Below are 15,080 nucleotides of genomic sequence, written 5' to 3' on the forward strand. Positions count from 1 at the left end.
GGGATCTGAATTTGGTTTTGCCAAAACCGCAACTTGCGGTTTTGGGCCTGTTTTTGTTCCTACAGTATTATTAACCTCAATAACATTTATTTCCAGTCAATTTTGACCACCTTACAGCTTTCAATATTGATTTAATCTAGTTTAGGCCAAAATGTTGCATGCAGCTAGCTGGCTGACTAAGCTTAGCGACTAACATGTGGCAGTTCAGCTTCTCTACCACTGCAATGCACAGAATGGCACTGCAGTGGTAGACAGGATGGCAGTTTAATAAACTATACAACCCCTAGGAAGTTTAAAAACCAAGAATGTTTTCCTTAACTAGGTCAGAGGCCCAACGGAGTTGGAATATGTTTATGGACTGAAGATAGAGAAAGGATGGAAGGATTGATTCGTTTTTAATTCATTTATTTTAATGTCTTGATTCTTAAAAACATTTATGAGGGAAGATCAATCTAGGATCAAGTTCTTCAGTTCCTAAAAGACATTTGTATCTGAAATTTTTATACATCTAATAGAAATGAGCTGGCCTTATGGGATGCCAATAGTCTAAATGCCGACTGTCGGCATCCCGACTGTCTAATCCCGGTAACTGTCTAATGACCAGCGTCAAAATCCAGACGCCTGTCATTATACCTATGTCAGGAGCCCGACACCTGGCTTACTGATCGAAGGTAAGCCGCAGGGGGGAGGGGATTAGGTTAGGGGCTCCCAAGGGGGACTTAGGGTTAGGCAACCCCGGGAAGGTTAGGGTTAGGCTAGGGGAAGGGGGGGGTTAGGGTTAGGCACCCCCGGGGGGAGGCTAGGGTTAGGCACTCCCCCGGGAGACTTAGGTTTAGGCAGCGGGGAAGGGGGGGGGTAGGTTTGGGCACTTAGAGGGGGTTAGGGTTAGGCACTTGGGGGGGAAGTTAGAGTTAGGCACCCCTATAGAAGGGTTAGGGGGGGAGTTTAGGTTAGAAAATAGAAAAAAACTTACCTGTCGGGATCTTCACAGCCGGGCTCCCACTGTCGGGATTTGAACCCGTCGGCCGTGCAATGACACTGATCCCGACCTTACTTGTGGAGGTGCTGCTAGAACATACTGTAAACAGACGATTACTTTGTACTCAGGGAGGTTGTTATAGATAATGGGACCAAGACTTGCTGTTTACATCAAAGGAAAGCAGCCTGTAGTTCTCTGGCTGAACTAGAACTCCCAGCATCTGTAATGTTTGCTGGGCCTACTGGAAGTTATTTGTCAACAACAGGTGGCATGCTTCAGGTTACCTCAGCCTTCTTTACGCACTGTATGTACCATGTAAATATGTATGTATGTGACCAATATACACAACTAATTTTTGCATTAAACGTATTTGCACTTTAATGCACACATCCTGGCAGGAAGATGCTCTGTGCTGCTGCTCATATTTGCCCATCCCATCAACTTGGTGGTTTAGAATTTTTTATAAAAAAATGAAAGGGGCATACAAGAGATGCTGTCTGTGGCCATTACAATTTCTGGACATTCATAAACCATAAAATTAAAAATGTCAGGCAGCAATACCCCAAACAGCACATAATAGAAAGAAAAGAGGTGCAAGATGGAATTGTCCTGGGGCCCTCCCACCCACTCTTATGTTGTATACAGTATATGAAATAGGACATTCACAGTTTAACAAACCAATCACTTCAGTGACGGGGCTGGCTTTACAAAATAGGCAAGATTAGATGTCGTCATCGTTATCCCCATAAGTGTGTACTGTACATCCTCTTCTTCACACAGTATTAATTTGTCCTTGCTGGAATCCACCATTACAGATACCACTGTATTTATTTTTACTTAATTGATGGTAAAGGTCTTCCTCATGGAATTTGTAATTTATTTTGATGAACATCATCTTTCCACATTTTGGGGAAGTAACCTCCTACGATGATCACTGACAAGGTTCCCGGCTGCACTGAAAACTCTTTCAGAGTACACACTGGAGGGTGGGTAACTTAAGTAAAGCAAAGCCAGTTTCTGTAGGGGACTCCAAATTACCTCTTTTTCCTGTCAGTAGTGAAACGGACTGTCTGACATGCCTGTTTAAATACTATCCCTAAAATAATCATCACCATTCTCTGAATGGTGACCGTATCAGACAAAGTCATGCTAGACAAGTCACTAATTGTAGGTAGTTCTTTCAGACCCAACCAGATGTCATTAGGTTTTCTGACTGATCTGCATCACCAGCAGTGGGTCTCTTAGGAAATGTTTTTTTCCTGGCAGCTGCAGAAACTGAAGGAGGAGATGCTGCTGTGTCACGTGCCACTGGAACTGACAATTTTTTAACCAACAGCTCTTTGCATCTCTTCAGATTCATGTATGTGGAAAAGAAAGACACAACGTATGACTTAAACCTAGGATCAAGTATGGTCGCCAAAATACAGAGATCTGATTTCAAGAGATTGACAACCCTTGTATCCTGGCAAAGCGAATTAAGAACTTGATTTACAAGTCCGACATACTTTGTGGAATCACTCCATTTCAGCTCCTTCTTCAGTTTCTCCAGCTGCTTTTGCAAAAGTCTGATTAGGGGAATGACCTGACTCAAGCTGGCAGTGTCTGAACTAACTTCACATGTGGCAAGTTCAAAGGGTTTGAGAACCTTGCACAACATGGAAATTATTCTCCACTGTGATTTAATAAGGAGCATTCCTGATCCTTTCTCTATGTCATAGGCCATTGTGTAGCCTTTTGCTGCTCCTCCATCCGCTGAAGCATATAGAGGGTATAAATTAACCTAGTTACTACCTCTTGCTTCAGCTAATGGCAGGGCAAATTCAACAGTACTTGCGGGTGCTGCAATCCAACAAAAGCATCTCCTGCATGCTCCTGTCATTTTTTTTTAAGTGTTGCACCACCAAATTAATTGTGAGCAAAACATGGGATGTGTGAGAATTCACACAGATGTAATGCTCTCACAATATTGGTGGGCTTGTCAGAAATCACAAATCCCAAAGTCCAAGTGGGGTAAGCCAGTTTGCAATGATTTCCCTAAGTTTTCCTAAGAGGTTCTCAGCGGTATGCCTCTTAGTGAAACCGGTGATACACAGAATAGCCTGCCTCTGAATGAGCTGGCATTTGTTAGATGCTGCTGCTGCTGTTGCTGTTAGCATTGTTGGAGGCAATACACTTACCCAGTGGGCTGTCACAGTCATGTAATCTTAATTTTGCCCTGTCCCGCTTGTTCACGTATCTGTGGTTAAGTAGACAGTCCGCACAACGGCATTTCCAAGGACAATAATAAGGTTTTATTTTATGTACTTGTACAGAGTGGGAATTGCTGTTCTAGTGAAATGAAATCTAGAAGGGGCATGGTAGCAGAGACACAGGACCTCAGGTAACTGTATAAAACCCACTGCATTAATGGCGGATACTGGTCGCACATCTAATACCAGCATAGCTGTTATGGCGTCAGTAATCTGCTGTGCAACTGGGTGACTGCTGTCATATTTGTTCCCCTTTCCAATGGATTGTTTGGTAGTCAATTATTTTGTTGAACTACTAAAAGTATTCTTCTTCCTGGTTCCCTTCTAGGATGAATAGCCACTCACAGCAGCAGCAGCAACAACAGGCGTAGCACTCAAGGATCCTTCTGAGGAATCACGGGAGAGGACTCAGTCATGCTTATGAAATTAAATGCAGCAAGACTAATTCCGATCTTGATTGAGGATGTTGATGATGCAGGTATTGGTGGTGGAGATTGCAGGCGCTTGGATCTAACAGAGAGAAGGGAGCAGCTAGGTGACGCTGGACTGATTGTTACATTTTTAGCCAAAGTTTCTGAAATTTGCAAACACTTTAGAATTTGATGAATGCACTGCAAGTGACGAAACAGGGAGAAGGTTCCTAGATGGTTAAGGTCCTTACCTCTACTCACTCTTGCTTGGCAAATGCTACAGATGGCTTGACAACTGTTGTCTGGATTTGGGTGGAAATAATTCCACACATGAGAAGTGGATTTTGTGTCTTTTGCCCAGCATGACAATGGGCTTTTTCATACCATGGGAAACAACTATTGCCTAATTTATGCAAACAACATCCTCAGCTCCAAAACATCCTCATCATCCTTGTTAGTGCCATCTACAGAAATATCCTCCTCATCCTCCTGGTGCAATTCCACAGAAGCATCCTCATTTTCAGCATGTTGACTTGTGCTGCTCATTCCCACATTTGCAGAGGATATATAAATGCTGGAAGGAGGATCCTCTTCAAGTACAGCATTAGAAAGGTCCAGCTCACACATGGCAACCATGACACACTTGGACTCTCCTCGGGGATCTGTGACATTTCTGAGCACACAGTTCATTCATATGTATTAGCGATTTATAATTTTTTGACACTTCTACAGAGAAAGGCTTACATCATCATAAGATGCAGAACCACCAGTCATAAATAAAGGCCAAGGCTTTATCCTTTCCTTGCCACTTTGTTTAGTAAATGGCATGTTACAATTTTTTTTCTCTGCAGCTAACTTTGCTTTTAATTTTTTTTTCTTTAACATTATAAAAAATTTCTTGTTTGATTATAAATGCCGTGACTTAAGCCCTTTTGCATCGGCCTTTGTAGATGATGTTGATGCCCTGGCATTGTCATCATGACTGCTGGCAGCAGCTGCAAGACTGGTATGTGGTTCCCTCTATTCTCTCATTTGATCGTCCCCCATATCAACAAACTTACACTGTGGTCTGACCAACAGTGTTGCCAAACAATATTTTTCTTAGCACTGGGAAAGAGCACCCCTGAACAAGGCAGCAGCCCCTTGATGAACAACACAGAATGCACCCTTTTTTATGGACAATAAAGCACCCCTGCCGAGTGTGGACCAACTATCTGCAGTGTAGAGTCACAAATAGGTGGTAACACACACACGCACAAAAAAAAAAATTTTGTGGATTGAAAATATTAATTTTATTTAACTTTTATTAATTTTACACTGGAGAAGAGCACCCTTGGATGAGACAGCAGCCCTTTGATGAACAACACAGACAGCACCCCATTCTTTATAGACAACAAAGCACTCCTGACGAGTGCAGACAGACTACCTGCAGTACAGAGTCACAAATACATGGATGATAAACTCAGGTCTGGCCAGCAGTGTCACCAAATAATAATAGAGTAACTACTACTACCTAGCACATACACAAAAAAATTTAAAAAATATATATATTTTAATTTTAACTTTAAATTTTTTTTACACTGGGGAAGAGCACCCTTGGATTGACAGAGCACCCCTGGACAACACAGCGCCCCTTTATGATCTGCAGCCCTAGCCATTTGACGGCCAGGACTAGACAGCAACAGACTTGATTGACAGGACAACAGTGAGTGACACAGCAGCACCCTCCACTTTATGTACTGTAATCCCAGCCTGACAACACTGCACTCTTGCACAAATAGTGACAATGACAAGTCACTGACAATGACTGATGACTGACAAGTTGACAACTACAATAACTGCACCAAGAGCATGTCTGCTCTGTACACAGAGCCTGATTCAGAGACGGACGCTCTGAATGAGCGCTCGCTCTGAATCAGGGCATTTTTTTTTTGTTCGACCTCCTGGCCACTCGCATAGCTGTGAGTGACCACCCACAGCTATTGCGAGCGGCCAGGCTGATGGTCACGATGGTCAAGACCATCGCGACCATCGGGCTTGCGATGAGACCCTTGTGGTAGGGTCTCGTGGCTGCAAGCCCCAGAGAGCTTCTGGCTCTAATAGTGCCGGAAGCTCTCCCACTGACATCACTGGTGATGTCAGTGGGGCCGCCCCCAAATGGCAGGCGTTCCTTCGGGAATGCCTCTGTTTGGCCAGCCACCCCCCCTGCTCGCCCACCAAATGGGGTGAACTGTCAATCACCATCGACAGCTCGTCCTCTTTGGTGCGATACCCAGAGCGACGGATCACCCGTTGCTGGCCAGGTCTCACGCATGTGCACGACGGATCCGGCTCGGACTTTATAGAATCCAAAACCAGCGAGAATCCGTCAACGGGATAGTTTTGTTTTCCCTCTTTTTGAGATGCGTGTCATTTGGGAAACCTGAGCCAGACTCGGATCTCGCCTCAGAACGCGAAGTTCGGTTGGGTCCGGTTCTCCGAAAACCAGACCCGCTCATCTCTAGAATAGACTATATCACAAAGATCTGCTACAACTCACTTCTTAGTTTGGTGGCAGGGGCTACAATTTTTTTCTTTTTTACAATTTTTAAAGCTACAGTATAGTGCCCTTCTTTATTAACTCTATTAACAATAATGTAGGTAGTTATGAAGTATTTTCTCCTGATGTAATAGTGCTGTTCATTACTAAGGGCAGCAGAGTAATAGCATCTCCCTAGAGTATCTGCCCTTATCAATATGCAATGTAAGCAGCTGGAAACATATTATATGTATTTTATCTGAATTATATATGTGTGTGTGTATGCATATGCTATTGTGCTGACAGGGCCGTAACTAGCTATGGGCCTGGAACAGCTCCCTGCATTCAGAATCAATGCAGCAGTGCAGCCTGTATCATCCATTGGACGTTACAGGAGGCACATTGCTGCCCAGAGAATCTTGAAGAATCTCCATGCACTGCTGTTGGAGTTACAGGTGCGGGCGGTGTGGGTGGGGCCCCGCCCCCTATGGGTGACATAATTACATCATGTGCAAAAGGGAGGGGCTGGCACCGGGCTGCCATATCGCTAGTTATGGTGCTGGTTGCTGATGAATTCCAATTTCATACATATTGCAGTATTATGTTGACTGCAACCATTCAAGTTTGTATACTTGCTGTATGTCTTACCTGCTTATCAATGAAACTGTGAAACTTTCACTGTTAATGTGAACAACTTTGGGCAGCTGAAAGTTTATATCAAATTTTGGAAGCACTGTGGACAGAGATTGAAGCAAAGTCAGTGATGATGACAACAAACAAATAGCAACTATTGGGGTTAGGAGGACAGTCCCTCACCATATTCCTCCACACTGAATGTATGGACTTTGTCCTTCACTAAGACAGAATATTCCCCCAGCATGGGCTCAGAAGACAGTGGTAGGGAGAGCTCAGCTATTCCCTGCTTGAGACTAACATTCAGCCATTGACCAATCCGGTTCTTTTCTGGGTCCTTAAGAACAGAAAAAATATCTCATATAATAGTAGTTACCTGGAATGTATATCATGATACAGGAAGCCATTTATTTATTTCATGTAGCCTAATGTTCTTTATACAATGCGCATCATATGCTCCAGATGATCAGCGACTGTTCTAAAAGTTAATAATTCTGACCTCTGTCACATAAATCTAAGAAGCTCCCAGATACTTCTATGGAAGTCAGACTTAATTTCAGGTATAACTCCACCAAAATGAACCTCCTACAGTATATATGCTATATTGAAATGACAGCTCTTTAAAGCCATCTACACATTGATACCTCTGGGATGGAACTTTGATCTGGAGAGTTCAGCAATGTAATTTGAATTGGTTCAGGGATCAACATCACAGCAATTAATTGAACCAAATGGCAGCAGGGGCAAAGGAATTACCAAGTCAGATATGGAATAATTCAATACCTTTAATTGTAAGGTTCTTACCCTTGTGTCCAGTGAGGGACATGAATGTTAGTGCCGGGACGGAGAAGTACTAGCCAGTACTGGACCTAGAAGATGTCTTAAGTACTTACCTGGTTCTGAAGTGGAGTCGCCATCTCAGGAACCAGGTCTGGTAAGTATGCACTACTGCTGAGCATTGTCAAGCTTGAATCTTTACAGAATTTGAATTTGCTGCTACAAATGTGTCTTCATACATTTATTGTCAATGCGCCACTGAAGGGCGACTTGCAGGGTTTGAATGAACCGCCAGGTCCCATGCAACTCTGCCAGCACCGGGAGTCTTTTTTGCCAAAATTGTATCTAAATCACAATGAGATTAGGATGCACCAGCAGACTGTGCTGATTAATTTGATATGTGACACTTGTATAGCTGTGTGCACCTGATTCTGTATATGAAGCACAAAGGAATTTGGAGTGAAAAAAGCCACGGCTGCTACATTGTATCACTTCGTATGCAGATTCAAAGACTCACTCACACATAGATATAGTGTTGCAAATTATATTAATGAGCACAGTTTGCTGGTGTGTCCTAGTTGCATTACATTGCGACTTAGACGCATTTTTTGCCCGGGGCTAGCAGAGTTTCACAGGACCTGGCGCACTGAGAGGGGCTGTTTTGCATGAATGCAGCAATAATGTGTAATAACACACATCAATATCTGCAAGCCAATCATGGCCCGAGGATGGCTGTCCACTCAGGAGCAGCTTGTATTACAGGTTTGCCTGTAATGTTGAAAAGTATAGCATTAGTATGACTGTTAGAGATAGTGCTTGGGTTCACAGAGAATGAGGGGGAGATGTATCAAAACTTCAAGAGAGATACTATAAAGAGAAGAAGTTGGTGATAGCAACTAAGGGGTTTTCGACTTCACAGCAGGAACCATGCAGATTGTGGACCATGAATAAACATCAGATGTGACTATCAATAATTGGTGACAGTTTGAACTTGAAGTGATCAAAGCATCGATCAAGAGATGGGTAATCACCAGTAGGGAGTAGCAAAGTGCTGGTAACTCACTGAGGCAGAAAAGCTGATAATATAATGAAGATAGTACTGCAGCACTGACAGAAAATAGATGGAGTATTCTGGAAATGCTGGAGACAATATCACAGCACACTGGAGCAGGTGATAATATAAAGAGAAGGAGGAAAGCAGAGCTAATGGAGCCTGAGAAAGTAAATATAACATGAGGAAGAGCTGGAAACATAGGAGAAACCACAGCAACTAGGTAGTCAGGACGGAAGGCAGAAAAAGATCTGACACAGTGCAGCAGGGAAGGAAGGTTTAAATAGATTGCCCTCCAGGAAGTGATTAATATTGTACAGGATAGTCATGTGACTGCCACACCTTCCTTGGCAGCTTCAAGCCTTCAGAGCAGCAACAAATTTTACATAAACTCCAGCACCACTGTGCCAGCTGGTGAGGCTTCTCACAGGGGGATTGTGGGACAGCCTAGCCCGCTGGCTAGTTGCAGGTTTAATATTTACACATCCAGCCTGTTTAGTTATTGTTACACAAGGGTCAGTTGTTGTTAAAGGCCCTTGTGCCTATTGTTACTAGGGATGTGCGTAGACCCCATTTTGGTTCTAATTCATCATCATGTTTTGGTTTTTGCAAAACCACCCTCAAATGTTTTGATTCGGTTTTGGTTTCGTTTTGGATTCCTTTAAAATTGCTAAAAAATCTATGTAAAATCGGTATAAACAGCTAAAATCATGTAAATTGAACCTGTTTATATGCAATCCAAAACCCGAGTTAATTTTTTAAGTCCGAATTCCGAACTGACAGTAAACCCGAGCCGGTACCTGGTTCTACTAAGAACCCCAAAGTGATTTCAAACTGGGACTCAATTTGACTCGGGACCTCCAATTTTGGGTGTGTTTGTATTTCAGAAACACCGAACCACACATCTCTAATTGTTATGTAGTTAGGCTGTTGTGGGTGATACACTATAGGAGCAGTGGGCCTAATTCAGACCAGCTCGCGAGCGCTGAGCGCTCGCAAGCGGGTCGATATTGGTCCAGTGCACATGCGCACGAGGGAGGCGGCTCCGTCGTGTGCATGCGCGAGACCCAGATAGCGACGGCCAAGCCGTCACTATGGGTCTCACTACAAAGGGTCATGCTGTCGATGGTGAGTGACAGCGCGCCCCCTTTGGTGGGCGTGCCGGGGGCGTCGCTGCCCAGACGGAGGCATTCCCATGTAAACGCCTACCATCTGTGGCCGGCCCCACTGGCATCACAAGTGATGTCAGTGGGAGTGCTCTCGGCTCTGATAGAGCCGAAAGCACTCTAGGGCTTGCGGCAAAGAGACCCTACCACAAGGGTCTCGTCGCAAGCCCGATGGTTGCGATGGTCTTGACCATCGTGACCATCTTTTTGGCCACTCGCTATAGCTGTGGGTGCACTCCCACAGCTATACGAGCGGCCAAGAGGCAGCTCTAAAAACTAAGAGGGACGGCCCTGATTCAGACCGAGCGCTCTGTCAGAGCGTCCGGCTCTGAATCAGGGCCAGTGTTTCCACTTTCAAAGTGCCAACTATCTGTTTTTTTCTGATCAAAATTCCCTTTATAAGTTTCCTGTTACATTTTGTAAATTTTGCTGTGGTAAGTAGAAAACAGGATAACTAACAAAACTAACTACACAAAACAAAATTCTAAACTGAAAAAGTCATTTTATAAGACCAGGAACACCTGGAAAAATAATCCCAAAAGTGGAAACACTGTATAGGAGAGTAGCATTAGGTAGCCTAGCAAGCAGGGGCATATCTATAATGGGTGCAGGGTGTGCGGGGCACACAGGCCCCTGGGTCCAGAGGGGCCCACACTGCACACCCTGCACCCATAGTAATACTACCTCTCCAAAGTCCCACATCGTCGCGGGGGTCCGGCGCTGTAAAAATGTCTGGAAAATGGCCACCGCGGCCATTTTCCCGTCGTTTGCGTATGCTCAGTACAGGTGACCTGCACATACTCTATAGATTCTGGGTGAACTCTAGTGCCCAGAGTCTATAACTCCGGCGTTGGCTGCGCAGCGCTCAGTGCGCTGCCGGCCGCCAGACAGAGAGGAGGGGGCCCATGTTGGAGACAGCACATGGGCCCCCTCCTCTTTATAAACGCCCCTGCTAGCAAGTGTGGGTGGGCTGTGTGCCTTTCTGCAGAAACAGGGCAAGAACACAACGGTACCAAATATGAAGGGGATAATTAAATTCTGGAATGGTTAAGTGAAGGTACTCTACATCCCCAAAGAGGTGCAAAAGAAAATGAGCAAAGTTTGCCTACCATATTAAATGTTAATACTGTAATACTGTATGAACAAGAGAAAATTGTGGTGATGTCTGTTGGCACACTACTCAATGATGAATTTCCCTCTAAAGAATAAGCAGTTCCAGTTGCCAGGGAAGGAGCCTGGTAGTAGAAGCAACTTCTAATGTCATGTGCAGTTGCCTCGCACAGACAGGGAGTGTCTGGTATCTGACAGCAGTAGGAATTTCCGGTAATGGCAATTGACTGATGGTAAAAGGGTACTCCTATGCAAAGAAGAAAAGCCCCAGCATATTTATGTACTGATTCAGTACAGTATTATGGATTCCAGTGTGCTTTGGCTGCCAGCACATACTGGAATTTGTAGTTCTTCAAACACCAGCATTTTTTTTAGAGCTACAGGCATACCATACAATCGGGAAACAGGCTGCCTTAATACCGACAGCCGGCTTCCCGACTGTCATATCCCGAATGAGGGTGAAATGCCGGGCGTCTATATCTAGACGCCTGTCATTTCCCGACGCAGGGAGACAGGCGCCCGGCATCCCGATCGAAGGGATGCCGGGCGCCGCGAGTGGACAGCCACGGGGGGGAGGGTTAGGTTTAGGGCACCCGGCGGGAGGGTTAGGCTAGGGGGAGGAAAGGTTAGGGTTAGTCACCCCCGGGGGGGACATAGGGTTAGGCACCTCCCCTGGGGACTTAGGTTTAGGCAGCGGGGAAGGGGGGGATAGGGTTAGACACTTAGAGGGGGGATTAGGGTTAGGAACTTGGGGGGGGAGTTTCGGGTTAGGCACCTCTAAGGAGGGTTAGGGGGTTAGGTTAGTTTATACTTAACTTAGCGATGATCAGGATTTCCAGCGCTGTCGGTCTTCCGCTGCTTTTGTCGGGCAAGCACTGCCGGGAATCGAACCGTTTTTTATACCGATTCCATCCCTGTGTATGGTACTTGTTGTGATACAAACACTTGCTACACCTGTATCTAGGGCCTTATGAACTGCATTGTTGACGTTTTGTACAGATCTTTTTTGTGTACTACAAATGCAGACACATCCATCAGTCCATAGATATAAATGCTCCTATAAAGAGATGTATATCTTTCGGGTGCCTGACCTATGGTGCAATATACACCCTGATAATGATGACAATGAACAGCTGCTTCTGATCAGCTGTCTCCCCCCGACTATTTCGGAGCAGTGAAACTAGTGCGCCTGCATGACCTAGAGTTCATGCAGGTGCACAAAAGCCCTTCCGTTCGGTGGAAAGAGCCGGACAGGGGAGGAGAAATCCAAAAAGATACCTTTTCGCAACCCGGGACTTCATCTGAACATGGCAAATGCTCCCACAGTCAAGCTTATTACATATTGTATTTTCAGAGCTTGATGAATTTCTGTCCCCATACTAGTGTATGGCGACATCAACCCATACCGGGAGAGAGAGGTAAGCAGGAGATATCTGTGATACTAGTGTATGAGGACAGCGGGCCATTCCAGGAGAGAAAGGTAAGCAGGAGATATCTGTGATACTAGTGTATGGGAACAGCTGGTCATTCTGTGAGATAAAGGTAAGCAGGAGATATCTGTGATACTAGTGTATGGGGACAATGGGCCATTCTGCGAGAGAAAGGTAAGCAGGAGACATCTGTGATATTAGTGTATGAGGACAGCGGCCCATTCCAGGAGAGAAAGGTAAGCAGGAGATATCTGTGATATTAGTGTATGGGGACAGCGGCCCATTCTCGGAGAGAAAGGTAAGCAGGAGATATATGTGATATTAGTGTATGGGGACAGCGGCCCATTCTCGGAGAGAAAGGTAAGCAGGAGATATCTGTGATATTAGTGTATGGGGACAGCGGCCCATTCCGGGAGAGGAAGGTAAGCAGGAGATATCTGTAATATTAGTGTATGAGGACAGCAGGCCATTCTGGGAGAGAAAGGTAAGCAGGAGATATATGTGATATTAGTGTATGGGGACAGCGGCCCATTCTCGGAGAGAAAGGTAAGCAGGAGATATATGTGATATTAGTGTATGGGGACAGCGGCCCATTCTCGGAGAGAAAGGTAAGCAGGAGATATCTGTGATATTAGTGTATGGGGACAGCGGCCCATTCCGGGAGAGGAAGGTAAGCAGGAGATATCTGTGATATTAGTGTATGGGGGCAGCGGCCCATTCCGGGAGAGAAAGGTAAGCAGGAGATATCTGTGATATCTCCCGCTTTACCTTTTTGATGAATGGCCGGGACATTTAATTTCTATAAAAGCAAGTGAGCATGAAGTGATAATAAATAGAGCCCTTTGAGAGAGATTCAGTCCTTCCCATTGTTACACCATCCCTAATTGTACAAGTACTAGATATCCCTGCTATTCATATTCCAAATACCTCACATACTGACCCATTGACAACACATTAACTTAGTCCTGCTACAATCATTTCCACTTTATACTTTTTAAGTACTGTACATGAAACTGTATTTAGTCATTATGTCGACACTGTAATGTTCACAGAATCAGAATATCAACATGGTCATAATTCAACATGTTGACATTCCACTTGCCAATGTTGACAAAATGTTGACATGTTTAAAATGCTGACATTATGAACTTATAAGTGTTAAGGTGCCCATCCACTAGAAGACAGGCAAAAGACTGCACGATTACGACATTGTAATCATGCAGTCGTTTTTCAGTCTGTGATGTGCCTACACTCAACGAGTAGTCGTTCAGTGTAGGCACATCAATCATCTGCCAACATGTTGAACCTGACGATATCGTCAGGTTTAACAACATTTTTGTACGATTATAGATATCTAAACGACCAGCAGGATTGCGCATTGCTGGTCGTTTTAGACATTTTTTAACCAATCTGCAAATGATTTTCAAACGATTATCGAAAGGTTTTCGAACGATAACGATATCAATATATCGTTCAATCGCTCAATTTAATCGTCTAGTGGATGTGTGCCTTTAGGCTGTAGTTAGTGTTAGGCTGTGGTTAGGGTTAGTACAGTTGACATCCTCTCTTTGACTTGCATAACATTTTGAAGATGTTGATATTAGGTCAGTGTCGACATCCTGGATGTCAAAATTATGACCATGTCAAATTTCTGGTGTTGATGCAATGGATGCCGACACACTGAATTTTGAGATGTACCACACCATACAAACCTGTCCTACTACTGTACATAAAGCTTTTTTGGATCAGTTGACATCCAGCCCTATAAATTTGACTCCGGAGTCGGTCTGTTTAAATTTCAACCTCGGATCTTCACATGGAACCATTTTATTATATACACAATACTACAGTTCCACATGCACCTAGTTTCCTACCATTGTTATGCTACTCAGTACTGTAAAACTAGAAGAACTTGCTCTTTTGAAAAAACATCACTGATAAACTGGCTGCAGGTCTGTATTGTAATAAAAGTCTTATCACAGAACCTTGCCCTGCCATACAGACAAAAATAATTATGTGTAATCACTGTGTTGAATAAGAGTATTCATACCTGTAATTCTATGACTGGGATCTGCAATAAAACACAGGAATAACAATAGAAAAAATATTAAAATAAAATTCAATGTTACTTTCTCTTATAATTAATACTGTATGCACATCTGTATTGCCCACTTTATACAGACTACTAATTCTTTTTGTATAAATGTTGTATTTTAATGTCAACCCATGCACTTGTTCCTTCTTGGGTCTTGTGTGACTTACTTGGGCTCTGAATATGCCCAATTTGGACTTTTGGAGTAACATATGTATGTACTGCACACTCTGGAAATATTCAAACATTCTTCAGGAATGGTTTTTATTCCTCATTGGTAGTCAGTGGTAGTGCACATCCGTAATGCTGATCACTATGCTGACCATTCTAATGTAGCTAAACAGAGCTTCTGAACATATGTAAGCCGCAACCTAAATTATGGCTATAAATTGGTGTGATGACCTACTATATGGTTAAAATTGCAAAGTATTAATGTCAAACAACTTGGCTCACTGATCTGATGATCACATACCCACACACACACACACACACACACACACACACACACACAAGTATATATTGTGCATTTATATTAGATATGTGTGCCGACCACCATGTTTTGGTTTTGTATCCGGATTCACCTTCAGGTTTTGGTTTTGCAAAACCACCCTCGTGTTTTTGTTATGGATCTGTATTTAATAATAATAAAAATAAAATAAAAACAG

General features: G+C 43.9%; 1 protein-coding gene across 1 annotated transcript in view; it reads right to left on the bottom strand.

Moving 5' to 3' along the window:
• The window catches only part of LOC148518851 (alpha-2-macroglobulin-like), a 239,391-nt gene that overhangs the window by 188,206 nt on the left and 36,105 nt on the right, over positions 1-15,080 (bottom strand). The window contains exons 4-6 of the mRNA XM_088476973.1: positions 14,374-14,394; positions 6,973-7,126; positions 6,805-6,889 (exon numbers count right to left, since the gene is read on the bottom strand). Of these exons, the coding sequence (XP_088333099.1) occupies positions 6,805-6,889; positions 6,973-7,126; positions 14,374-14,394 (260 nt within the window). The remainder of the gene's footprint in view (positions 1-6,804; positions 6,890-6,972; positions 7,127-14,373; positions 14,395-15,080) is intronic.

Source organism: Taudactylus pleione, unplaced genomic scaffold (assembly GCF_031769625.1).
Source record: "Taudactylus pleione unplaced genomic scaffold, aTauple2 ptg000198l, whole genome shotgun sequence".
NCBI lineage: Eukaryota > Metazoa > Chordata > Amphibia > Anura > Myobatrachidae > Taudactylus > Taudactylus pleione.